General features: G+C 32.4%; 5 protein-coding genes across 5 annotated transcripts; 3 read left to right on the forward strand and 2 right to left on the reverse strand.

The window, feature by feature from the left end:
• Positions 1-701: 701 nt before the first annotated feature.
• TBL6 (TRICHOME BIREFRINGENCE-LIKE 6) lies at positions 702-3,448 on the reverse strand. The gene is made up of 5 exons (XM_022299564.2): positions 2,423-3,448; positions 2,125-2,317; positions 1,843-2,033; positions 1,350-1,508; positions 702-1,274 (listed from the first exon to the last, which is right to left on the reverse strand). Exons 1-5 carry the CDS (start codon positions 3,304-3,306, stop codon positions 953-955), a joined length of 1,749 nt encoding a protein of 582 aa, XP_022155256.1. The 5' UTR covers positions 3,307-3,448; the 3' UTR covers positions 702-952.
• A 5,396-nt stretch (positions 3,449-8,844) lies between these two features.
• Positions 8,845-11,147, reverse strand: LOC111022422 (uncharacterized). The gene is made up of 2 exons (XM_022299593.2): positions 10,645-11,147; positions 8,845-9,627 (listed from the first exon to the last, which is right to left on the reverse strand). The coding sequence occupies exons 1-2, from the start codon at positions 11,072-11,074 to the stop codon at positions 9,080-9,082; spliced, it is 978 nt and encodes a 325-aa protein (XP_022155285.2). The 5' UTR covers positions 11,075-11,147; the 3' UTR covers positions 8,845-9,079.
• Positions 11,148-13,933: 2,786 nt separating this feature from the next.
• Positions 13,934-16,140, forward strand: LOC111022438 (uncharacterized). Its single transcript, XM_022299614.2, has 2 exons — positions 13,934-14,458; positions 15,477-16,140. The coding sequence occupies exons 1-2, from the start codon at positions 14,026-14,028 to the stop codon at positions 16,031-16,033; spliced, it is 990 nt and encodes a 329-aa protein (XP_022155306.1). The 5' UTR covers positions 13,934-14,025; the 3' UTR covers positions 16,034-16,140.
• Positions 16,141-21,754: 5,614 nt separating this feature from the next.
• Positions 21,755-23,169, forward strand: LOC111022461 (cytochrome c oxidase subunit 5C-like). The gene is made up of 2 exons (XM_022299635.2): positions 21,755-21,870; positions 22,731-23,169. The coding sequence occupies exon 2, from the start codon at positions 22,740-22,742 to the stop codon at positions 22,929-22,931; it is 192 nt and encodes a 63-aa protein (XP_022155327.1). The 5' UTR covers positions 21,755-21,870; positions 22,731-22,739; the 3' UTR covers positions 22,932-23,169.
• A 1,459-nt stretch (positions 23,170-24,628) lies between these two features.
• Positions 24,629-25,244, forward strand: LOC111022459 (calvin cycle protein CP12-2, chloroplastic). Its single transcript, XM_022299634.2, has one exon. The coding sequence runs from the start codon at positions 24,711-24,713 to the stop codon at positions 25,095-25,097; it is 387 nt and encodes a 128-aa protein (XP_022155326.1). The 5' UTR covers positions 24,629-24,710; the 3' UTR covers positions 25,098-25,244.
• The last annotated feature ends 1,255 nt before the right edge of the window (positions 25,245-26,499 follow it).

The raw sequence follows: 26,499 nt of genomic DNA on the forward strand, positions 1-26,499 counted from the left end.
AGGATTGGATTGGTTGGTTTAGCATTTTCAGTTGTGGTTTTAATGAATTTTGATTTGTAATTAGCTTATAATTAGTTTTGTTTTTCTAAATTAGTATTAATTTAACTTATAATTGTGGCATATCATCGATGCTGAGTAGGGGTGGGGCAAGTAATCCTCGCTTAGGCTCCATGGATAAAGTGAACATTTTATCTTGGGATGGATAGGGTATGCACCCGGTTCTTCGTCTATTATTTTTATTAGGTGAGAATTCTCCGCGAGGATTTAAGCATTTTCTTTTAAAAAATTATTTTATCGAGAAATTATTTAAAATAGCAATAACTATAAGCGGGAGATAATTTTCCCTAGAGAATCCAATGCCTTTTATGAATTTCTCACCTATCCCTGCAAAATATAGCAGAATTTCATGGGATGGGAATTGAAATGGGGGCGGAGAAGACTCCTAAATAAGAGCATAGTAACTGTGATGGTTATATTTTTCCTTGCATATAAATATATATAAATAAACAAGCAAAACAAACGGATCAAATCAGACCAGTTCATTTATTCCTTCTTGGTTGGCAAATCAAGCCATTAGTTCCCACGTTGAAAAATGAAATTGGAAATGATTTTCTTCACATATTAATACAGAGAGAATATTTTGTTTTCTTCTCACTGTTTTCTCTTGCCTAGCTTTCGGAATCAAATGTAGATGTACAATATAGTCGGGCAAATATTCATTTCGTCATATGAACACAACTTTTTCCACATTCTTTTTAACTTGTAAGCTAGAAACTAGAATGTAGAGGGTTAAATCACTTGCCTTGAAGCCTGGGATTCCTCGGCGTCAACCGAGAATTGAAAACTTTAGTTCAGTGCTCGAGTGTGGGGTTGGTTTAAGACCTACCTAATAGAATCGAAACCAAAAACCGAACCGAATCAAATGATTCTACATACACATTGTCAAAAGAATTCATCTCACCATTTCTCTATATTTCAAGTGCAAGTACAACAATTCATTCCATGCATCAGGAACACCAGGCAAGCACCAATGGCTGCAATCTTCACCTCCTCTTGAAGACTGCCTATTTACAAATGATTTCCCGTAAAGGGACGGGTGTCCATCGATCCGATAATCCGATAAACCCGTGATGTTCAACAAAGTAACTGGAGTCCTCATCTGATTTATCACATCTTCTACAATGAGATTCTTCTCAGGGTGATCCAAGCTTGATGTTTGATTCAGAGGCTCTGTGGCTTCTCTACAATGCCCACCTGAATTCCACTGCCCTCCCCTATTCATAAACATCATATGAAACTCAGCAAACTGAGAAGAATTTTGACTTTGAAACTGATGGAAGTGCAAGTACCTGAAATGGGATGGCGCAGAACTTCGAAAGAAAACTCGGGTTTTCTTTGAATCGATATACTTATCGACCCATGATGCCCAAGTTGTCAGAGCTCTTCTAAAAGCAATATTTACATCGAGTCGAGGAAGAACTTGGTCTCTTTCTTGGTAGTAATTGACCCTGTAGTACAACCAGCTGACATTAGTTTTGGAAACGATTCTTGAAAGATTTTTAGACAATTTGCTTCGCAACTCGTTCGATGGTCAACATCGTAATAGGAAATTCGCAAATCCAAGTTTAAAAAGCTTAAAATCGAAGTGCAATACAAACACAAGACGATTGATCAAATTTACGTATACTAAAGCATTAGGCATGAAGAGTCCTATCATAGTAGCATTGACATGGTCAAATATATCTTGAAATGTATAGAAATAGCCTAAGAAGTCCAGTAGAACCAGTCAAAATCAATAAGCATTGCTTCTTATAGAACTTTGAGGATGAAAAAGAAACCAACCCAGATTTTGTTTTGTAATGGGACCACCAATGAGCAGAGTTGAAAACCAAAACATCAGCTCCCCGCCATCTCGACGTGCCACGATCAATCGCATCGATTCGCAACGTCTGAACTCGTCTCCGTCCCAACCTCGCCTTGTCCTCACGAACAAGAAAATGTGACACGTAGAACTCAACAGTACATTTGTAATCCTTCAAACGTAAACCATCAGACATCAACAATGGCAACAACAACTCATAAATCTACCAAGAAGAAACAACTTTTTGCAGTAGAATGAATTACCACAAACTTAAAACTGTAATTCCCTTTCTTCTTGGTGATTCTTCTACCATGAGTCTCATAAACCTTCCTTGGATCTTTAATGGCGGAAAACAGCATACAGAGCATAGATTCCCACTGGTTTCTGTTTATTGAATCTCCCACAAAAACCACCCTCTTCCCTCTTATCAGTTCCAGCATTTTTGTGGCATTGAACCTTTATTGAAACCCCACAATCATAAATCCAGAAAAACCATTTCCATTTTTTTGGACTTCTTTGGCAAAACTAAGCAAAAAGGGAAGAAGAAGAAGATGAACAGACCTGTAAGAACCACAATCTTGGGGTTGCCATTTCAGCTTCTTGTAGTTCAAATCCAATCTTCCATTTCCTTCGCAATCGAATCCTTCATCTATAAAAGGGCATGAACTATTCGAATACAGTGGACTAGTTTCATCGAAAACCCACTTCCCTTTCGTCAAATCACACCGATGAGATTCTTTTCTCAAAATCTTGTTTGGGGGTTCAAATTTCTTCTCAATCCTCTCGCTGATGGCTACTTCAGCTTCCTTAATCGGAATCTCACTGCCCCTTGGCCGGATTGCGGTGGAATTACCATCGCCGCCGCCATCTTCTTTCCCCTCTCCAACCGCGTTCTTCTTCATCTCCTCGCCGGAAACCGGAATCCCGGCAAACCCAGAAACATTTTCAGCCTTCTTATCAGTTCTAGAGAAGTTCCTCACAGTCTTGTTCGAGGGTTCAAATTTATTCCAAATCCTCTCGCTAATCGCTACTTCAACTTCCTTAATCGGCATCTCCCCGCCCCTGGGCCGGACCGCGGTAGTATTGCCATCACCGCCGCCGTCCTCCGCGGCGTTCCTCTTCCTCTCCTCGCCGGAAAGCGAAATCCCGGCAAACCCAGACGCATTTTCAGGTTTCTTCAAATGGGCATCGAGCAAATTAGCAACCGCATCACTTGTAGAGAAGTTCCTCCCGAATCCGTTAAGGGTGTGGAGATTGACGGGTCTGAAGAAGCTCACCGCAATTGGGGTTTTATTGAAGAAGAGAAAGAAGCTGTCGGGGCGGGCGGGGGAGTTCTTAACGATCCAGAGGGAAATGAAGGAGACGAAGACGAGAAAGGAGGAGATTGTGAAAGTGAAAACCAAGAATCTGGTGGGTTTAATGGCAATACTTCTCTGTCGCTCCATCGATTTTCTCACAATCTCCCACGAGAGTGAGAGCGAGAAAAATGGAAAAAGATTGGAACCAAACAAATTATTGAAAATGTCACATCAGAAACGGACCAGAGATCGAGGGGAAAGAAGCAGTGACAGCGAAAAAGGACGACGAAGGGAAATTTTTTATTTTTGAAAAATGGCGTTTGTTAGTGGGAAGTTTTCTTAAAGCTCAACTGCTCCGCGCCGTCACCAAAATGGAGATTTGAAAAATGTCCATTTTTCTTTCATCTGGGAAAATAACAGCTACGCAAATGCTCCTGGATTTTTTATTTTATTAATATTATTTTTTTTTTTGGGAATAACTCAAGATTTGACAGTTGAGTTTTAAACGTGGATACCAATAAAAATTTTAATACTATGGAATGTTAGATAAAAATGTAGATAAAATATTTTAAAACATAAATATTTCATCATATATTTATAAAAATAATTAATATTAATATTGCGCCTGTATTAGTGAGATTTTGTTTGTATTTTTTTATATTTTGTCGATTTTTTTGTACTATAATATAAATGTTGATTTATCATTCATGTCGATGTCGAATTCATGAATACATGTAAATGTAAATGGAATTGTCGGCATTTCGACGTGATATTTAATACCATGGTTGAGAGTACGATATTACTTTTACCGGACGAAAATGTCCATTTAGGCTCCTTGTCGAGAGGGAATGAAGACATTGTCTCCGTCGCCTGAATGATAGGTGATCTGTAAGTCCTAGTGGTGTATTCACGTTTTGAGACTTATGTATTTGATAATTTGAATGGTAAATTTAACATTTTAGAATTTGTTATATTATGAGATGTTTCTAGGAAATTTTACCATTTCTACTTTTAAATAGAGATTCTAAACCATTCAAATGAAGATTCACCGTGGAGAATAAATTTCTAATTTGAAATTTCTTAGAAAAATGAACTGTAAATAAATGTCTATCTAAATATGGATCCATAAGATTTTGCACGAGGTATGAAAGGGAGGGAAAGGACAGGATTTCGTAGGACTTTTTTTTTTTTTTTTTAACATAATAATTTTTTAAATGTTGATTGCGTGTGAATGGGGATTTATGGAAATGAATTTGGTTTCTTGAAAAGGGATTTGATTGTAGGCTGTTTCTTATTAATTGATTTGAGTTATTATTCTGATTTTGGACATATTTAATGATAACGCTTATGTGGATTTGCTAATAAGAATTATATTTGCTAATCATAGAAAGAGAGAGAATAATTTGAGGGATTAATTAAAACGAAAAACTTCACAGAAATTTGAATTTAGTTCTTATAGAGTTGGTTGGGTGTGGATTTAATTCCTAGTTATTTGGTTCTTAATTTGAGTTGACCATTCATTGATTTTATGTAAATCTAATATGGCAGTTAATATAATTAGTGGATTATTATTTGTCAATGAAGAATTTATTCTTTCCATTTAACCTTCTTCAACATTTTAATTATCACTCCATCCTTTTTGTTAAGTCAAACTCATTCTCATCCCAAACACAGGAATCAAATACAAACTAAATTCAAACTTAAAAGAACATTTTTTGAAACTTTGATGGATCAAATAGGAACAAAATCCTACTTAAAACTTCATGAATCCAAAACATAGTAATAAAAATATTACTTTTTGAAACTTGATGAATCAAATAGAATTTAAATATAAACTTGAGTAACCACTGAGTATCAACTTTGAAATCTTGAAAAATAGAAATCAAGTCCATGTGTTCACCAATTGAAAATGTATTTTGTCATTTAATTATATATATATATATATATATATATATATATATATATATATATATTTTAAATATTGCATTGTAAATTTGCAAACAAGTCTCGAAATGTCGTTGTCGATGGAAATGTCAAGGTCTGATTTTGCGGACATGTAAATGTCGAGAAAAATCACATAAATTGTAAAAATTAATTAATTAGTCAATAAAACTTTAATTGTAGTTTAATTAAGCTTTAATTAACTTACTCATGAAAATGTCGATATTGATAGAAATATTGGAACAAGATAATGAAGATAGATAAAAATAATTTGAATTAAAAAATTGAAGCAATGTTGCTTAATTATGTTTTATTGATAATTTATAATCAAATATAGTATTTAGTTACAAAATTGAACAAGATATAAAATATTAATATATACATCACATATACTTGTTATGATTAAATTGGTTATTATAAATTGAAGGATAGGTTTCAAAATTTGTAATTAAAATCGAAAAGAAAAATAAATAAAAATACAGTCAATAGTCAATAGTAAAAAATTAATAATATTATAAGAAGAGAAGATAAGAAAAAAAATTTATATTCAAATGACAGGTTGGAGTTTAAATCTACCGCCTATTATAGGAATAGGTAAATTCCAAAATTGACAAAATAAACGTTCTGGAGGTGCCTTTAAGTTTTCTAATCGCTCCCTCCAAAACACAAGTTTTCTAGTCACTGCTGACATCACATATTTGTCAAATGACATTTCATGTCCCTCTGTCCCTCTTTATTTTTTCTTCTGTTCCAGACTCCATCTCTCTTCTCTCTCCTCCATTTCTTAGATTTGCTTGATCTTGTCCATGATTTTTACACGTCCCTCCTGTACGGACTATCTTCTTCTCCATGAAACCAAATGCGTCGAGGAGGGAGGGGAGAAGAGAGAGAGGAGAGAAAAAGAGAGGGACAAAGCGAGAGCGACGTCATCGATAGAGTGAGATCGAGAAGGACAGAGCGAAGTGGTGATAATGACGAAAAAAATGGGATGGTTAGGAAAAAATGGATTGTTTTCTTTTTCTTTTTTTTTTTTTACTCCACCAAATTGAGTTAAATTAAATTTTAAACGTATGATTAAAGGAGCAGATTTATATTATGAGGGAGAGATTAAGGAAAAAACGGGATTTTTTTTTTATACTTCCAACTAATTAGATAAAATTTTAAATTTACTATTAAGGGAGGACTACCTAATTAAATTATAAAAAATTAGGGGAGATATTAAAGAAGACATTTATGTTAAATTTTTCAAATGATTCGTTCAAATAATTAAGTAGGAAAAAAAAACAATTAAGAAAACAAATCTAAATTAAATTTCAAATTTGAATATACTAAAATTAATGCGATTTTATAATTTTAAATTTTAGTTAAAAAAAATCTTCAATGCTTAGTATTTTAAATTTGAGATTTCGTCTCTCCATTCCAATTTTTAAAATTGTTTCTCGCTCAATCTCACTCTCGCTCACTCATCTCTCGTTTTCTCTCTCGCTCAATTCTCTCTCTCTCAACTTTCTCTTATTCGACTCTCTCTCTATCTCCTTCCCCATCCCATCGTAACTTTCTTCCTCTCCTGAGCCTCTTATGCATCCGACGATTGTTGAAGGTCACGGAAATTATGGAGGCTGCTATTTAAAAAGTGGTGAGAGATTTAGGTTTTTTTTTTTTTATGGTTTAGTAAACAAGAAAAAACTTATGCTTGCGGAAGACATGGAAAATAAAAAGAAAGAAGAAAAAAATCTGGAAAAGGAGGAAGATGAAGGTAGGGAGAAGAAATAAAGAAAAAGAGAAAAGGGAGGAATGGAGGTCATTTGGCAAAATAGGTGATGTCAACTAGAAAACTTGTGTTTTGAGAGAGCGATTAAAAAACTTAAGAGGGCTTCACAGGAAGCTTATTTTGTCAATTTTCCCCTAAATTCCTGACCACTAAATTAAGTTTAGGACAACAGTGTCAATTTTATTTGAATTTCTAAAAACTTTTTTATTTATTACATTTAAATCTTTAACTTTTAAACATCTTATAATAATTTTCAATTTTTGTATAAAATATATTTTAGTCATGTCATATTGATGATAACATTTTACCGTACTTTTTATATTGGGAGTATTATTTAAACTTGCACTCAACTAATCTTATAAGATAATTCGACAACATTTATTATTTTACATAAAATACATTTTAGTTGTTAGAAAACTAGTAGAATTTTAATATCTTGATAGGTTATCTCTATAAAATTTGAACTCATGCCATAAAGCTACTTGTTCTGGTGAGCATCAAGTCAACTAATAATACTCTACCATCAACATGACAATGAGCTGAGGGCATAGCAATGGAAAAGAGCCAAAATTCATACCCATTAAAATTTTAATTAATACTTATTTTTCTATTAATTTAATTATGTATAAATGAGGTTATCCATTAAATTATCCTATTATATTCTATGGTCATGACCCAAATAAATGAAAATGGAACAACATACAGAAATTATAAACTAACATATACCAAATAAAAAATAAGATTCCTCCAAGAGTCTCTTCCAACCGTATTGAATGAGATTGAGGATGTTGTGACTTTAAGAAAGGTGTTTTGTGGGCTGAATTAATTTTGTTCATATTTCTCGTTCTTTGAACATGCAGATTGTTTCGTTGGACAAACATGTCATTTCTGATTGTTTATTGGCCAAACTATTTTCCTTTCTAGATTCTGAATTAGGGTGTATAGTGAAACTTTTCTGATGTAACTCTGTTGCTTTATAAAAAAAAATATTTATGTATTTAAATTACAACTAAACAAAATACAAAAAGAACATATGACTCAGAAAAACCATTTGGAAAAAGGAAAAAAAAACAAAATAGCATACCATAAAAACAATTTATATATTTCCCTTTCTTTTTAATATGATTAGATGAATATTGTTAAGTAGGTACAAATTTTGTCTTCTCCTATTCATTAATATTATTTTTTTCTCGATCGATGAGTATTCGAGCTAGTTTGCGCGCACTTCGACTAATCTCACGGACAGTATCCGACTCTACTACATTTAGTTGTCAAGGTAACTAGTAGGATATTAAATCTTAGGTGTGTGGCCACCATGGTTTGAACCAAATTGTATTTTTGAAAACAATTTTTTTATAGGTTTGGATTGACTAATTAATTTTAAATTTTGGAACACTAGTAAAAATAATTCAATTATTGGTGCAACCTAAAATCGTTATTCTCATATCCTAAATCTAGCGAAGTATACATTTTTATCTGAAACTTTCAATTTCATCAAACTAAACCTAAATTTAGAATGTTTTTATCTCAAACTTGAATAAATGTTGCAATTTTTACCTTAGGATAAACCTTGGCTTTTAAGAATCATTAAAAAAGATTTTCAAACCTAATACAAAATTGATGGTCTTAAAAGAAAATACAATACTAGAATTAGATTTTTGGGCTCCATTGTGCATTCATCGTGCTTAATGTTGTACAAATCTTGACTCTAAGTTTTAGGGAGTTCTTACCTTTTTGTTAAAATCAACAAACAACTACAACGAAATTCAAATATAGAGTAAAAATTGCAATACTCACTAGAATTGAATGTGATAAAATAAAATTTGATGTAAGGGATTTATCTTTTTCCATTGAATACAAAGTCTAATTCATTTAAGATGGATCATCTAAACTTCAATCTTCATACCCACTTGGAATATCACCCATATTGGAGGAAAATTTGAAATGTTCTTCATGTGAATCCTGGCATAGAATAGCAGAAAAGTCCTTGAATCCATTTCTTTATATGTATTTCTTCCACAAATCTTTTGACCATCCATCTTCCAAGGGAAAAAAAAAAAGCATGTTCATGAAATTAGTTCTAAAGCTCAAAGTACTTCTCAGATATTGAAAATAACACAGCCTAATACAATACAAACCCAAATTGAATGAGGTAATTTTATTTTGTTTTCTTAACCTACATCAAGTTCTGTGTCCTAGAAAATCATCCTATGTAGAAAAAACTGCCTCTACAAGAGCATGCTTCTTCTTCGGATAGCCCATACCGATCATGTGGCTGATGTACACCCTGCCATCCTTCACAGTTGCAGCCGATGCCAATCGATGCTTCAGTCCCGAACATGTTGACACCAAAGAAGCGGTTTCCCACCCGTCCGTGCTCTCCACAAATCGTCCAGCCGGGTTTCCTGCAACTACAAGCTTGGTTGGAGAAAGTAGCTCTAGACCATCTCCAAACCCAAGACTGCCTCCAGTTACATTGATCAACTTAACTTTCTCTCCCTTGACCAAGTCTACCTTGAACAAATTTCCACTAAATGTATGAATAACTATCAAGAATCCATCTGGGTGGTAAACTATGCCATTTAACCCAACCAAGTTTTTGTACCACTCCTTTGAAATGAATAGTGGGCTTTTGATGATGGATATGAACTTGCCATCGACTCCAACCTTCCATATTTTGTTGTTTATGGCATCTGTGACATATGCATTGCCTTCGGGATCTACCGTAACATCATCGGCGAAGGATTTCTCATCATCTGCATAGGTTTAAAAGAGAGATAATGCACAGCATAAAAGCATATCTTAGAACAATAGAACTGATATTAACTCAAATCAAAAGCTTGAAACCGAGCATGAAAAGAATGTGTCCAAAAATCATGTATAGGAACTCAGGATGGCTTGCCTTAGTACTATGTATAATGTTAAATAACTGGAAATCATCAACCATTACAAAAGCTGAAGCCAATCTATTCATCTTTGTTGACATTAAACTCCAATTGAGCATCTAATAATGGACAGAATAAAACTTGAGATCAATTATAAATTAACAGTTCTGAAATGCTAATACATTTCGGTTAAGGTGAGTTACAACCAATGATCAGATGGGTGCAGAATATTGACAACTTCCCCAGAGAAAATCATTGTTATCCCTTAGAAACTAGAGCCAAGCAGCAACCAACAAAATAGATGTTGATGAACTGGTTTCAATGGCTTAAAAAATTCCATAATTTTACTTCTCCATTTTAATCCCAAAGTAGTCCTAACCAAGAATCTTAAAAGCTAGAAAAGTACATATATTATCAACAACCGCATAAGCTGAACTGCTGAAGTCAGTTTGTTCCTTCTTACCCTGTGATACACAATATTCTACCACGCAAATGAGCTTAAACTAAATTTTGATCAGCAAGACTTGACTTGCAAACTATTCATCGTGAATCGGAAAGTGAACAATACAATACTCCATATATTTGAACTCAGTATATTTCAGCTTAGGTTAAGAGGTTTAATGGCTTCCAACCGGCCATATATTGACTTCGTTTCTTCATTTTCCTCCTAATTGAACTCGGTAATTACGCCATTTGCACGGAATCAGTAAACCGATAAGCTAATATCTGGCATTGAAGCGATGAAAACAAAGAAAACAGATGACCGAGATCTTATTTTCCGGAAAAATGAAACGCTAATACGAAATTTCTGCTGAAATTCACGAGGCGGAGTTACCGATGAACCTTGCAATTCGCAGACGAAAACGAGATTGGAGATCGATTACTTACTCGGACCACTAAGATGAGCGAGAAATTGCCGCTTCCACGACGAGAGATCATATGCCGCAAGTCCGCTGTACTTATTGCCAAGCAGGTCGGTGGCGACCACGAGCAGCCGATTTCTCGGCCGGTCAACCAGGATTCCAAGAGACGCATTCCCATGCAGGTCAGCATCTTTGACCACCGGAACTTCCTCGAGAACGGCCTCCAGCGAGTGACCATCGGGGACCGAAACCTGGCCGACGCCGCCGTCCATGAATCCGACCAAGAATCGACGGTTGAGATCGTCCCATTTGGCGCACTCCCTCAAGAAACCGGCGCTGTGGTAGTAATAGACATGGGAAGAGGGCTTAGCGAGCTCGAGCGAGATGAGAAATGCGATGGGTATGGCCGAAAGTATGAAGAGAACGAAAAGGAATCTGGTGGAGCAAACGACCATGGCTCTCGCTCTGGACGGAAACGATGGCAGACAACGAGGCGTGAGAGAGAATTGTTGTTGGGAATTTATATTCAGTCTCATCCTCTGTTTTCTAAACTTTCAATTTATAGGTGTCATTCGGATTTTTTTTTCAGAAAATAATGTATTTTTTAAAAATAAGATTATTTAATAGTTTAAAAAATATTTTAGAAACAAGGTAGGAATCCGTAGTCATAAGTTGCAACTTCATACAAAAATGCATTCAATAGTTACGATTTAGAACGAAATCGCACCCATTGAAAATAATTTAATACAAATTGTATTGTCATACAAAAATGTATTCAACAGTCATGATTTAGAGCGAAATCACGGTCATTGACGACAATTTAACATGCAACCATTGACAGCGTCTTTATTTCACTTAACTCATCAAGGCAATGTGGGTCTAAGGGTTGTCTTCCCGGATAGCAGTTCCTCTCAGACTAATGTTTTATTATTATTTTCTTATATTTTTAAGATTTTTCTTTCTGAAATAGTGTATTTTTTAAAAACTTAGAGGTAAAACTAATTTTTTTGGTATGTTTTATAGTTACTTTTTTTTTAGTGTTCTGCACTATTTAGATGTGTTTGAAATTATATGGAACGAATTTTAGATTTATTTAATATGTTTTGTACTAGAGATTTTTTTTTAAAACTTTTTTAGGTTACTATGTTTATTGTTTTCATATTTTATATTATTTATATGATTTCGTGAGTGTTGTTAATAACTTTTTTCTCCAACGTTTTAAATGTATAATTACTACCATATTGTTTTGAACCTAAAATAGATTTGTTGTCTGTTTGATCTAATTGTTGTCGAGAATTTTAATTATTTTTCTTTTCAATTTATATGTTGCCATTACACTTAGGTGATTTTTTTTTCCCTATAAATTAGATTGATATATTTTTAATTATATTTTTTTATGAAATATATTTTTTGTTGTTGGATATGATGTATGCACGTGGATCTATACTATTACTTATATATTCAAAATAGCTAAAATACTAATAAATAAATAATATTTTGTATGTAAAATAAATAAAAAACGACATAGATATAAATATATTAAAAAAATTATTTTAAGAAAATTGAGTATAATGTACGCATTGCTTCATCCTCATATCCACCTCACGTATGAAGGGTTCCCGCCTTAATCCCATCCGCGATTAATAATTCTATCTCAATTTTGAAATTTTTTTATTTTCTTATTACTTTGAAATCTCCATTATTTTTATAATTTATTTTTAAAATTGCGTTATTCTTAAAATTAATCATTCCCCTAATAAATTGTTTTAAAATTTTTAATCTGTCTAATAAATTTTAGTATATTTGCTAACTTGAGTATCATAGTAAATGAGATCTACCAAAACCTCCATACTTTCAATTTGTTGTATTAAAAATAAGGTCTTTGACATATTCAAAAAAAACTTTAAGCTAATAGATTTATTAGGCATAAAATTAATATTTGTGTCTAATAAGTTTCTATATTTTTCGATTTTGTGTTTGATAGATACGTGAATGTAAAAAATGTTAAATATGTGGATAACCTATAAAGTTCAATCATCTATTAAACACAAAATTAAAAATTTAGGAATTTACACCCTAAACCCATATACCTATTAAATACAAAATGAAAATTTGGACCTAGACTCTTTAAAATTTAGGAATTTTTTGATACAAATCTAAAAGCCCATAAACTAAATGTGTAATTTAACCTAGTTTTGATTAGGGTTAAATTGAAATTTTGGTTATTACGGTCTAAAATGTAGTTTCAATTTAGTACTTATCATTTTAAAAATTTAGTTAAATTACCATTTTAATACATCAACTTCCGAATTTAGTTTCAATTTATGTTGTTTTTATCTCTCTAATTTCATCCCTACAAAATACTTATTTATTTATTTATGCTTTTATTACGTTCTCTTTGACATGCAACTTGTCATGTTATAAATGGAATCAAAGGATTACTAAAAAGAGAATCAAATGAAAAATTAAGATTAAAAGATAATTTTGGTCCCTATTTAGATAATGATTTAACTATTGGACTTTAGTCTATAATGTTTTAATCCCTACACAATTAAATTCTTAACAATAGATTAAATTTAGTTCGTAACAATTTAGTCTCTGTAGATTAAAATTTGTAACGATTTAGTTCATATCGTGAAAAATATTATTAAAACATAATGAAGTTTCTTATATATGTATATCGATAAATTAATGAAATCCAAATATGTTTATAAGCTACACATATTTAAATTGTTACATATAATGAAATCACTCACAACTTTCTAGTTGAGGTATATATCAATTAATGAACTAATACACGTTAATAAATCAAGTGTTTTTACATTAAATATGATCTGGCTATATTGAGAAAAGAAAGGGAGAAAATGTAACAGCATTTACAACCAAAAGAGATTTAAATTAAAACAGGCAAGACCTTTTCTTTTCTCCTTTTACGCATGATGGCACAACTTTACATTATTTAAGAATAAATTTTAATATGCCAAGTCATTAATTAATTTTTAGGATTAAAATATATATATATATTCTAAAAAATATTAAAGGCATAGGTTATACATTATTTACAATCATTAAGCATTTCAAATTTCCATCATTTAAAATCCTAAAATGATTTCCTACAAATTCCAGATGGAGCATAAGAGTGTGTAGGTGATTCTTTTGCCTTTTGCAAGTTGATCATTTTTTTTTTTTTTGTTATTAAAATATTGCAGATTTCTCAGAATTTGAGCAGAAATTAGGTATCAGCAGAAACAGAGAAAAAACGTTTTTCATATGCTCAAAATTCACTCCTCGAAGGTGTGCTTCAAAATCTCCCTCAAAAACATTTAAAACATGAACCCCACCACCACCGCCCACCGCCCATCTCCGATCAGCCTTCCGCCGTCTCCGGTGCGTCCGCGGCGTAGCAATGGCCATCTGCACCACCAGATTCCTTCTGATTCTCTCTCTGATTTCCGCCGTTCCGATTGCATTTCTCATCTCGCTCGAGCTCGCGACGCCCCCCTCGCGAGTTTATTACTACCACAGCAGCGGATTCTTCAGAGAGACCGCGAAATGGGACGATCTCAACCGTCGATTCTTGGTCGGGTTCATGGAGGGCGGCGTGGGCCAGATCGCCGTCCCCGACGGCGGGCAGTCGCCGGAGACCGTTCTGGAGGAAGTTCGAGTGATCGATGATCCCGATTTGCGGGGGAATGCGTCGCTAGGGATTTCGATCGACCGGCCGAGGAATCGGCTGCTCGTCGTTACTTCCGATGTGCGCGGGAAGAGATTCAATGGACTCGCAGCCTATGATCTCTCCACTTGGAATCGCCAATTTCTCACCCAACTCAGTGGTCCCAGTGAGTATTTACCCTTTTCTTATTCTGTTTGTGTTTAGTTGTGGAAACGATCTCTGTATCTGAAATTCATTTTAAGGATGAACATTTTATGTGCAGCAGTTTTTGACAAGTAAAATAAACCAAATCCAGAAAGTACCTGATCAATATAGTGTTTAAACCTTAGGTTAATTAAATTTCTTGGATTATGAACTTTTTGTTTAATAGGTGTTTGAACTTTATAAAATGGTTTTATAAATTTTGAAATTTTTAATTTTAATCTTTAAACTTTAAAATTATTTAATAAGTTAGATGAATTTTTAATTTTGTATCTAATAGATTTTTTGAGTTCTAACCGTGTCTAATAAATTTTTTATTTTTTAATCTAATATATATTTAAATTTCAAAGTGTTTAAAATAGGCTTAAAATTTTAACATTTTTTAAAATTCATGAATATGTTAAGATGCTTTTTTATAATTCAATTTTCTATTAGACTTAATCTCGAAAGTTCAAAGACTTTAAATATACATAAAAAGATTTAGTAAAAGAAATGTGGGTTGCGAAGATTTGGATTCATATACTTCACAACGGAGCGAGCGAGCGAGTTAGATTCATGTTGGTAAAAACTTGAAAGATAGATATTTAAAATTTAACTTTTTATTTAAGAACAATGTGAGGTGAGGTCTAATGACATTAAAGAATTACGTTGGGAAGAAAAACTTATACTTTTGAGGGGCCCATGAAAATGGCATAGAAGGTTTGGCAAATGGCAAAATTATGAACACTTTGTTAGAAGAGGGAAAAAATAATTCAATTTAAGTCAAACTATGGGAGCTAGCCATTAAAGTCAAAATCCAATTTGTTGGTTGTTACTTTCCAACATCTGAATAACACAGTGGGATTTTCAACATCATGAAATTACCATTCACCTTCCAAAGTACAAAGGGCAAAAATTTGTTCATGTTCAGTTTGAAGCCATTAACTCTGCTCCTGCTTTGACATGAACATAAAAGATTAATAGTCACTTCTCGACGTATGCAGGCGACGAGAAATCGTTTGCAGACGACGTAGCGGTAGATTCGGAGGGCAATGCGTATGTTACAGATGTCAAACAAAGCAAAATATGGAAGGTTGGAGTTGATGGGAAGTTCATGTCTACCATAAAAAGTTCTTTGTTCATTCCAAAGGAGCGATACAAGCGCATGTTCGGGCTAAACGGCATCGTTTATCACCCAGATGGGTTCTTAATAGTTGTTCATTCAATGAGTGGAGACTTGTTTAAGGTAGATTTGGACAAGGGATCAGAGGAAGCTAAAGTTAAGCCGATCAATGTAACTGGGGGCCATCTTACATTTGGAGATGGTCTAGAGCTTCTTTCTCCAACCAAACTTGTGGTTGCTCGTCACCCTTATACAAGAATGTTGGAGAGCTTGGACGGCTGGGAGACGGCCGCGGTGGTGGCGACGTTGTCCGGGCTTAAGCATCGGTGGGTGACGGCAGCCACCGTGAAAGACGGTAAGGTGTACGTCAACCACATGCTTGGTATGGGGTATCCCAAGAAGAAGCATGCTATCGTAGAGGCAACTTTTTCTGCATAGATGATTTTTTCAAGATAAAGAAGGTTTTTTTTTTTTTTTTTCGTTTTTCAATTCAATGAGTTGTTGATTTTGAAGGTTATGGAGGAAGTTTTTTTGCCGGCGGGAAATTTTCGGTTCATTCATTTTCTCTAATTTCCATAAATGAAAAATCAATCTATGTTTAACAAATTAAGAATTCTATTTTGATTTTGTGGAAAGGGGATAACTACAAAGAAATTTTCACAAATTCATTATATTACAGATCTAACAATTATGGTTCGTTACATTTAAGAATAATAAATAACCAAAAACAAAAGTTATATAAGATATATACTAAGGGTAATTTTAATGAGTATATATATATATATGGTGAATTCACATATATACCTGAGTATATATCATATAATTTTTATGTTATTTTGTGGTCGTATTTGCAAATTTAAATATATACTCATAATATATCACATAAACTTATCATTATATATCATACATACATGTATATACAAGTATATACTGAATTGAATATGCGAGTATATATTATTCATTAAATCGCTTAATACCCAAAATCTACCTTAAAAATTCTAAGCAGGACAGATATAAGAAAGGGCTTGGGGGCAGGTGCACCCCTGAAATTAATTACTGTGCATTTTTTATACTGTGTAATACATTATTATATATATTTTATATAGTGGCTTGTGGGAATTAGAAAAATGTCTGAACTTTGAATCTCAACAAATATAAAAAATTATTTTTATTTTCCTTTTATCAGTAATACTGTTTTTTTATCTTTTAATAAAAATATATTTTTACTTTTTGAGTAATTATAAATATACAGCATAATGCTGTTATAGTTTTTAATTCATTTTATTCTAAAAAAAACTTTCTAAATCAAAAAGCAATTTAATTTTATGTAAAAAAGTCTTACTAAATACTTAAAGTTTTATTATCTTGCTTATATATTTATATAGATTATTCTATCCTATATTATTTTGAACAAAATTATATTTTTTTGTATTCATTTTACAATAATTTTTAGAACCTATACCAAACCAACTAATATCATACAGTATTTATATGGTCTAGTTTCAATTTTACTTAATTTGAATGTTTATAATAAAATGAATTTTAAATTTTAAATAGAAAAATTCATTTTTTTACCTCTAAACTAGACAAGTTGTATCAATTTTAAGCATAAAGTTTTAATTTGATCAAATTGAACCTTATAAATTAGATAGATGTTCAACTTTTGCTATCAATTAATTTCTAGTAAGCCACTCATTAATTTTTGTAATTTAATAAAAATCAAATTTTCTCCAAATAAGTTTGACCAGTCATAAAATCTACTTTAATTGGTTATCCTCAATGATGAGGGCCATAACTCTCTCTGTCAAATTGCAAGTTAATTGCTGACAAAAAAGCCCAAAATGAGTTGCTCAAATAATGTCATCCATAAACATAATCAAATCAATCTCCAAAACCCAACAATTTTGTTCATGAAAAGAGGCAACAACCTTTTTCTTTCCCTAAGATACAAATTATGTTCATATAGGCCTAAGGCTAATTTTTTCTTTTATCGCGGACGTACATTAATCTAATTTTATTAAAATATTTTTTATTCAAGTGCAATTTAAGTAAATTTAATTTTGAAAATCTTTTTTCAAATATTGTTAATTTTACTAATATTTTGTAATCATTATACAATATATTATTGTTAAAAATATTTTATAAGCATTAGAAGAAAAAAGAGATAAAAAAATTATGTTTAATTGCACCTTAATATAGATGGATTGAATGAATGTAGATAATATATCGAAGAAGATTAGGCTGGCCTAAGACAATGGACATAATTTACTTCAAGTTGGTAAACAAAATTTATATTTATTATTTTAACTTTAAATCTCTTAATCAAGTTCATTTTATATTTATCAATATTTATTTGGGTTTTTCTATAAAACTTTTGTCAATTATATTATTTATAGGACAACCTTAAGACAATTATGATATCGATAGAAAATAGAGACCTCTAAAATGATGTCGTTTATATTTTGAATCGACGGTGTTTAAAAAGAAAAAGATGCTAATTTCTCATCCAATTCATTTTGGTAGTTTCAAAGTAGATATTTTAGTAGTTTTAGAGGAAGCTCCGACAGATTTGATGGGAGCTATTCGTGCGGACTTAAAAGCTGGTTGAACAATAGGAGTCTATTGTTCTTTAATTTTCTTCTGTTTTTTCGTTTCCAATATTATAAAAAAAAAGTACTAAATTTTCGATCCAAGTTCAGAAATTTAAAAAAAAACAGTAAAATGGAAAGAACATTGGCTTCTATTGACATGGACTTTCTACTCATCATTTTCACCCACCACTATTTTGTTTTTTATTTTCTCCCAATTTCTCGAAAAAGAAAATTCTGGGTTTTTCATTTTTGTTACCTAGAAAATCAAGCATCTATAGTGGCTTTCTCGGCGGTTGACAAATTTAAGGGATGAAAGAAAATAATAAAATATGGTTTCATTTTATTCCTTTTTTTTTTCTCTTTCCATAGAAACAAACCATCCTATTTATAAAAAAAAAATAATTACTCAGAAATAAAATATCTAAATTAAAAGAACATCTTAAATTAAATGTAATTTCAATGGTTAACGAGGAACCTAAATCCTATCGTATCTAAATCTTAAATCATATCATAAATTTTATCACTTTTACATCACTCTCCCTCGAGTGGCCCCACTTGTAAAGAAGAATATCAAATAGCTTGCAAGTGATAATACGGGGTCCTGAACTCGTTTTTTGGTACGAGAAACCACATACTCGTTTTTTTGTTGATACGAGAGACCACAAACTCTATATTCGTTTGTAATGATGAAACCAATCAAACATCGACTGACGAAGTTAGTACTTTTGAGTACATGACAGCAGTGCAACAATCAGCAATTAAATCGAAGTTAGTACTTTAAGTACATGGCAGTAAATGATGATGCAGCAGCAAACGTCATCCAAGCATACAGAAAAGTATAAAAAAAAAATCCAAAACGGCGCCTTTGTGAGGAATAAACTTCAATCAACAAGAAAAATCCAGAGCAATTTGAAGATTCAAAGGGATACAAAGCCATTCGAAATTCTGATAAAAAAAATAGCCCTCAAGGATTGGAACTAACAAACCATCGCTCCGAGGTGGAAAGAAAATTGAGAGTGATAAAATATGATTTTTATTATATTACTTTTTCTTCTTCTTCTAAAATAATATCTAAAATTAAATGTAATTTCAAAAATTTAAATCAATGTCATATATATTAAAAAAAAAAAAAAGAAAAATCATGTCATATCTAAATTTTAAATCATATCAAATTATATCTTAAATCATATCACTTTCACATCAAAGAGTACCGTTTAACCCAAATAATGCCTTTTAGAATTAGAGAGTTGGAGATCAAGTTGTCAATTTCTGAAATTTAGGGATCAAATAAAAATTTATCCTCAAATCTATGAAAACAAAATGTGTTTTACCCATAAATATTTGTGGTGAGCATCGGTCGGTTTTTTACCAATCTCGACACCGAAAACCAAAACCGACCTAATCGGTTTCCAATCTGGAAACCGACAGTTTTTTTAACCATCCCTGTGTCGGCCAAGTCGGTCGGTGTTGTGGGAAAATCGACACTCGAAAAAAAAAAAAAGGGGCGGGGACAGTGGGCTGCGAAATGGAGGAGTTGATAGTGAGGATGGATGAGAGGGAAGAGAGAGAAAGTGGGTTGATGTCAGAGAAGATGATAAATTAAAATAAAAATAATGGTGCCTCAAAACTCGTTACAGTCGACACGTAGTCCACTCTTGTTTTTTTTAATACTAAATATAAAATTAATCCATCGATTGGTCGGAAAAGTGGTTTTCCAACCAAACCGACTGGCTAAACTCGGTTTTTCTTTATGTAAAATCGATTCCGACCGAAATTGTCATCAAACCGACTTACCAATGTTGGTTCGATCGGATCGATTTTTTGGTTTCCTATGCTCATCTCTAATAAATATATTAGCAAATACTAAATTATTAGGAAAATATAAATTAAAATACACCCTAATAAATGTGGTAGAATAATCATACATGAGAAAATTTTAGTATAATCACTCATTGATGTGTGTAAATATTTCTGTATGTTAGTTTATTAGAAAATAATAAATTAAAAATTGATGAGTAAATCTTGGGTCTAGTGATGTAGAGTGTTTTTGAGTTATTTTGTTATTTTGATGTATATTTTCTTTGGCTAGTTTAACTGGTTTTAGTATTCATTTATTTAGTAGGAGTGGAATTGGATAGGAAGAAAAGAGCAAATCAAGAAGAAAAGTGAGTTTTTGAGCACTTGCAAGTGGCGCCTAGCTCCAAAAATGGATAGAAAGGCAGAATTTTGGACACCTAGGCGCTACGAAGTTGAAGCAGTGATTTTACACGCATGCTTTTAGTTATTTAGTTGTCTAAATTAGGAGCCTAGATGCTACCGACAGAATTTGGTTAAAAATCTCATTTTAGCCCTAGCCGCAAAAGGGAGAAAGGAGGAGGATTTCGAACCAAAATACGCTTGACCGAGAAAATTTGTAGATTTTTTTGAGAAACAGAAGGAACGAGTAGACGGAGGTTCAATAGATCACATGATTTGTTTTCTTTCTCTTCTTCTTTCACTCTTTTTGCTTTTCATTCAATGTTGTTGATTGAGATTTTCTTTTTGGATTGTAGCATTAACTAAATACACTCGATATTGATTTAGCCTTTATCAAACTTTACTCTTCCATTTTATTTATTTGATCTCTTTTTTAAATTTGTTGGTTATGAGAACTCTTTATATTCTTAATACATTGTTTAGATTTGATCATTCTTTACATTGATTCCTTGTTATGTGAGAAACAATATTATTGACTAGATTTGAATAGTTCTCCCAAATTAAAACAAGAGATAGAAATAATCTTGTAAATTTTGTGGCATATTTTTGAGTCATACGTGCTTAATTATTTGTTGTTAGAGTAGTCATAGAAATAGAAATATAGATACTCTACTTTTCAAGAAATTGTTATTGCTTGAGAGAAAATATCGAGTCAAGAGGGTAAAATCTGCCAACAACCTTAGTTTAGAAAAGTTTCAAATAATGTTGTAGGAAGAGCGTGAAGTTATGCTATAGAGTTTATTCCCCTTCAATTTTACTTTTGTTTCTTAATAATTGTGTTATTTTCTTCTTTTGTTGAGCTATTTTAGGATTTCTTTGTTTCACTACCATTAAACTATCAGTGTTCATATTAAACTAAAGTGGAGAAGTTAGTAATAACTTCTATATTACTTGTGACGATTCGTACACTTCTAAATTCGAACAACAAACCTAATACATTATCAAAAGTATAATCATTGATTAATAGTTGTAAATATTTGCCTTAAATGTATATTAGTTTATCAGGAAATAATAAATTAAAAATATAACCTAATTAATATAATAAGAGGATATTCAATAGAAATAATTTGGTAACAAAACATATATATATATATATAGCCTTTCAGTCTTTGAATTTTTACTTGCAGGTTATTTTAATTTTCAAAAACTACACTTTAGCGCTTAAATTTTAGAAATATGTAATTTCTTAAAATTCAGGAGTTAAAAATACAATTTTGAAAACTCATTAGTGAAAATTTCAATTTTCAGGCACTAAAAAAAGTAATTTTCCAAAAAAAATAAATAAATAACGAATAACAGGGGAGGGTAAAATGGAGATTTAACGGTCCTCTATATTGAGCATTTCAGCTGAAGCCAACGACTGAAACTGGAATCGTGGAGTCCAAATCCGATCGATCTTAGCAAATTTCCTCTCGGCCTCCCATTCAGGTAACCTTAATTCCCTTTTTTTTTTTAATCTTCCGCCATTATATCTTCTGAAACAAATGATTTTGTTCTATTTTACATGTAGAAATTTTGCTGTATATGAGTCCATTGAAATCTGATTTCATTTGTTTCTGATGGTTTCATACGTTAACATCCTCGTAATCTTCGTTTGGTATTTATGATTATTTTGATCATACTGAAAGGAATCGTTAAAAATCCTTCCACTACTTGCCGAATGGTAACAGCTTGTGCTTGTTTTCTAATGGATTTACTTTGGCAATGATACAACATCTTAGAGGTAGTTGTTTCATGTTTCAATGTCAATGATCAAATTGATTTGATCCGTGAATTCACCTTTAAAATACTGTTCTTCAATTTTGTTAAGGTTTTTAAAGCAGTGCACATATGCTAAATTACAAAAAATTAAAAAAATACTCACGTCAGATAGCCGCATAGAAGTCAATATGGCATATAGGTCCCAATTTTGCTTGTCAACCAAGTTTGCTTCTTCATTGTCAACCCAATGTTTTTCTAATCATCTTTTAAAAACGATAACTTCTTATATCTTTCTTCTCTTTTCAAACTTAATCCAAGTAAGCTTCCATGTTAATTTTCATGTCAAAAAAAAAAAATTGTCATGGAACTTTTATGAAAGGTAAGAGTAGTTTGAAACTTTTGAAAGGAAATGAGATTTTTGAAACAATGAACAAAGTTTTGAGGTATTTTTGATAATTTATCCTATTATTTAATCCATTCTAAAAGCTTCACTTGGGAATCTTTAGAATCTTTGTTCAATAAAATTCCCATTTGTTCAGAGGAAAGTTCACTGGTTGATTGACTGATCTCTTATAACTTTCAACTAGATAACCGAAATGGCTGGAAAAATTGTTCACGCCACCCTGAAAGGACCTAGCATTGTTAAGGAGATATGTGCGGCATCAGCTCTTGCTCTGTTTGCTGGTAGCTTCTGGAAAATTCATCAGTGGAATGAACAGAAGAGAGTAAAATCCTTCTATGACTTGCTGGAGAAAGGCGAAATTGCTGTAATCGCGCAGGAAGAGTAATTTGTTAGTTACCATTTTGTATTCTTTCTCTCATTTGGCTCTTGAATCAGAGATGGCCATTGTTTCTTTCTCGACTGAATAATCCATTCTGCAATTTTGTAGGTAGTCTATGGCATTATCTTCATATAATAAAACTGTGAGGGTGATGGTGTTTTCCTCCCCATGGATTTGATCATATATGTATAAGCTAATATATGATTTCTTTGGCTTTCTTAATGGAAAGTTTGATTAGAATCTATGCATTGATGATTACTTTGGTAGGCCTAGTATTGTTGGCTACATGAGAAGGAAATGTTTTTCTGTCTTCGCTGGTATGGAAAATTGACATTTGGAAAGATGCGTGGAACAAATGTAGTAGGATCTTATGATTGTCTAAATACTTGCGATATAAAGAAAAAGAAAAGATGTGGGTGGGCGTCCTCGTTGAGTGGATAACCAGGGCTCTTAATATAGTTGGTTCATTGGTTGCAACTTTAAAGTATGTGACTCTCTCTTAAATTTTTGGCTGTTGATCTGATAAATTCCTTTACTTCTTTTCTCTTTTTGTGGACTCACTATTCTATTACAATGATTTTGCCTTTACATTTTTATTTCTTTCTAGTTTCTATAGGAGGCAAGCATCTGTCCCTACTTTTTGTGACCTGAAATTTGCTAACTCTTTAACTTAGAATTGAATGATTGATAGATATCAGCAATTCTGAAAATTTGGTGAATCCTCAATAGTTTGACTTAGTATATCTATCTATGGACTTAATCCTGAGATTTTCCGTGATCCTGTCTGATGCTATTTTAGTATTTTTTTATCCTTGCACATGTTTTATGTGCAATAACAAGGCTGTCGCCAGTTATGTAAAATTTGAATCAAAATATAATATGAAAAAGTCGTGTGGAAATCCATTCTCCTATCCCTGGAGATGTGGGTGGAAAATAGTTGATTGATTTTGCCACCCTTCTGCCCAGAGGTAAGCCCCACCTTTGACTTGGTCCAAGACCCGCTCCGGGAAGAAAATTATTCGAGGGGTTGAAACAATTTGGCTCACGATTCTATACTTCTAAATGTATAAGATAGAATTCGAAAACGGGGTTTTTCAAACCTATATCAAACGATTATTAGAGAGCTAGCTAACATATTAACAGCTGTTGAAGTGTGGTGCCAGTATTGTATAATTTTTCTGGTTTCAGGGTCCTGTGAATGTGTAGAAATGATTAATTTCCTCTTGGCTGACTTGACATTTAAGGTACTTCTCTCTTATATTGGCTTTCTTGCTTCCAAGAGAAGATTACATTTAGCATAAGAATTTCAATTACTTGTTTTGCATTATATGATAAATTTGTAACATCCAGCTTGATATTAGTTTCTGTGGCTTTCATCTCTTTTCATTTTCTTGTTCTTTTGACTTCTAGTGACCAGTGAAGTAAAGCCATTTGCAGGTCAGGACAATGGGAGCTGCAAGATATTAGTAATCCCTGATATTTTTTAATGCTCTTGCCATCTGCCCATCAAAGAGCCATAATTTCAAGATTCTTCTATTATAAACACAGTTTCCAAGTTTTACTCTTTTTTTTTTCCCAATTTTTTTGGCTTTGATGAAATATCTTCATAACTGCTATGACGTGGGCTTCATCCATTGGTTGTCATTTGATAAGAAATATGTGTCAATGGCACATTTCCCATTCCCTTTATATATAGTTTCCAAGGCCAGTAGAGCCCATCCCCACCTTATATCCTCTTTTGAAGCTCACAATTGAGCTAAAGATTGCTTCTTCCCATACACAGATATGGCAACCATTTCTGGGGTGAACCTCTCAAGTCCAAGGATCTTGGCCAAGGCAGCTGAGACACCTAAAGTGCAGGCCCTCAATGGCGGGTGGCTCCACCGCCCGTGGAGGCAGTCGGGCCGATTCACGGCCATTCGGTTGAGAGTTCCTCCGGTTCACGCCGCACCAGATAAGATATCCGATAAGGTAGAAGAGAGCATCAAGAATGCAGAGGAGGCATGCGCAGGCGACCCCGTGAGCGGGGAGTGTGCGGCAGCGTGGGATGAAGTTGAGGAACTGAGCGCAGCGGCGAGCCATGCCCGGGACAAGAAGAAGGAGTCGGACCCATTGGAGAACTATTGCAAGGACAACCCAGAGACTGAGGAATGCCGCACCTATGACAATTGAGTAAATGGAAATGATATAAAGTTTGAGGCATGTTTATTATCCTTATATATATTGATTTGGGTTAAAGTTACTGGACGACATGTCGTTGTAGAACTTGTTTGAAGTTGTTATTTTAGGGGGTTGCATAGTCTACTCTCTTTAGAAACACGAATCTGGTCATAAAGTTACTTGGCTTAGTTAAAAGCTTAAGATATTACCCACGTATCATTCAAATTAAAAATTCGACTAATCTTACGTAACAATTAATTAACTTTGAGCAAAAAGTTTGTTTTTTCCTTTTTCTTTTTTCACCCAATTTTAATAGCATTTCTTGCTTGTAAATTGCCTATATCTAGTGCAACTGTGTGCGTAGGATTTATAGAACATAGGAACTAATAAAGGATAAAGTTTTTTTTTTAAGTCTTGTTTAATTTTTTTTAATAAAGGAATAAGTTACTTGTGTATCTATTGTTAACGAAATTAAAGTTTTGTTTAATTTGTAATTAATTGTGTATTAAATTAATTATATTTTCACTATTGCTACGGATAGTCTAATAGTTCTCCACTCTTGTGTTTTCTTAAGAATTTTAAGCTAAAAGAAGGATATTCCTTACCGAATGATTCGAACTTCAATTGGAACGCACGACTTTTTTAGTTAAATATAGATGCTAAATCAATTGAATTATACTTGTTATGGAGACTAATGTTGCCCTAGTCTTTTATTACATGTATAGAAGGCTTTAAAAGACGTGAGAGAGCCTTAAAGCATCAATCCTTCCTAACCGGGACTTAAAAACTCACAAATTATTAAAAGAAATTTAATGTTCAAAATTAAAAGCGAAAGATCCAATCACTCTATCCATAAAATATTTATTTTTATTTTTATTATTATTATTATTATATATCTCTTTCTTTCTTTGTTTTTTTTTTTTTTTTGGAGGAAGATCCATAAAATATTTAAATTGGTCTTTGAAATTAAATTCCATATTTCAAAAGGGAGAAAAGATTGAAAAAGACTATTTCCCAACAAGGATTATTACCACCAATATCAACGAAATTTATAGAACAAATTCAATAATTTGAAATTGTCATACTCAGCCTTTTTAATGTCACCATTACTTCTGAAGATGAAATTAGCTGGATAGTTTTATAATGAAGCACAAAAATTATTTTATAGAACGATAGAAAAAAATCTAAAATGATACCAATTAAAAAGCTCGAGAATATTAATAAAATTCCATAAAAATATCTAAACAACATGGTATGACAACTTTTTACAAGTAATATGCACATATTTACTTGTTTAGTAACTCTTTTATTTATTATTCTTGTTTCCTTTTTTAGATAACTGCATTTGATAATATTTTTTATTTTTCATTATCTAAAATAAACTTAAAAATTTGTTTTTAAATTAATATTTAAA

This window comes from Momordica charantia, assembly GCF_013281855.1.
Source record: "Momordica charantia cultivar OHB3-1 chromosome 8 unlocalized genomic scaffold, Mcharantia_2.0 BLBB01000008.1, whole genome shotgun sequence".
In the NCBI taxonomy this organism is placed as follows: domain Eukaryota; kingdom Viridiplantae; phylum Streptophyta; class Magnoliopsida; order Cucurbitales; family Cucurbitaceae; genus Momordica; species Momordica charantia.

Excerpts from the sequence above, each read along its gene's own strand:
- TBL6 (XM_022299564.2), bottom strand. The coding sequence starts at position 3,306 with ATGGAGCGACAGAGAAGTATTGCCATTAAACCCACCAGATTCTTGGTT. Across the intron at positions 2,318-2,422 it reads CAAGATTGTGGTTCTTACAG|GTTCAATGCCACAAAAATGC; the intron begins GTCTGTTCATCT and ends GTTTCAATAAAG. Across the intron at positions 2,034-2,124 it reads ATTACAGTTTTAAGTTTGTG|GATTACAAATGTACTGTTGA; the intron begins GTAATTCATTCT and ends TTACGTTTGAAG.
- LOC111022422 (XM_022299593.2), bottom strand. The coding sequence starts at position 11,074 with ATGGTCGTTTGCTCCACCAGATTCCTTTTCGTTCTCTTCATACTTTCG. Across the intron at positions 9,628-10,644 it reads CGCTCATCTTAGTGGTCCGA|ATGATGAGAAATCCTTCGCC; the intron begins GTAAGTAATCGA and ends AAACCTATGCAG.
- LOC111022438 (XM_022299614.2), top strand. The coding sequence starts at position 14,026 with ATGGCCATCTGCACCACCAGATTCCTTCTGATTCTCTCTCTGATTTCC. Across the intron at positions 14,459-15,476 it reads CACCCAACTCAGTGGTCCCA|GCGACGAGAAATCGTTTGCA; the intron begins GTGAGTATTTAC and ends CGACGTATGCAG.
- LOC111022461 (XM_022299635.2), top strand. The coding sequence starts at position 22,740 with ATGGCTGGAAAAATTGTTCACGCCACCCTGAAAGGACCTAGCATTGTT.
- LOC111022459 (XM_022299634.2), top strand. The coding sequence starts at position 24,711 with ATGGCAACCATTTCTGGGGTGAACCTCTCAAGTCCAAGGATCTTGGCC.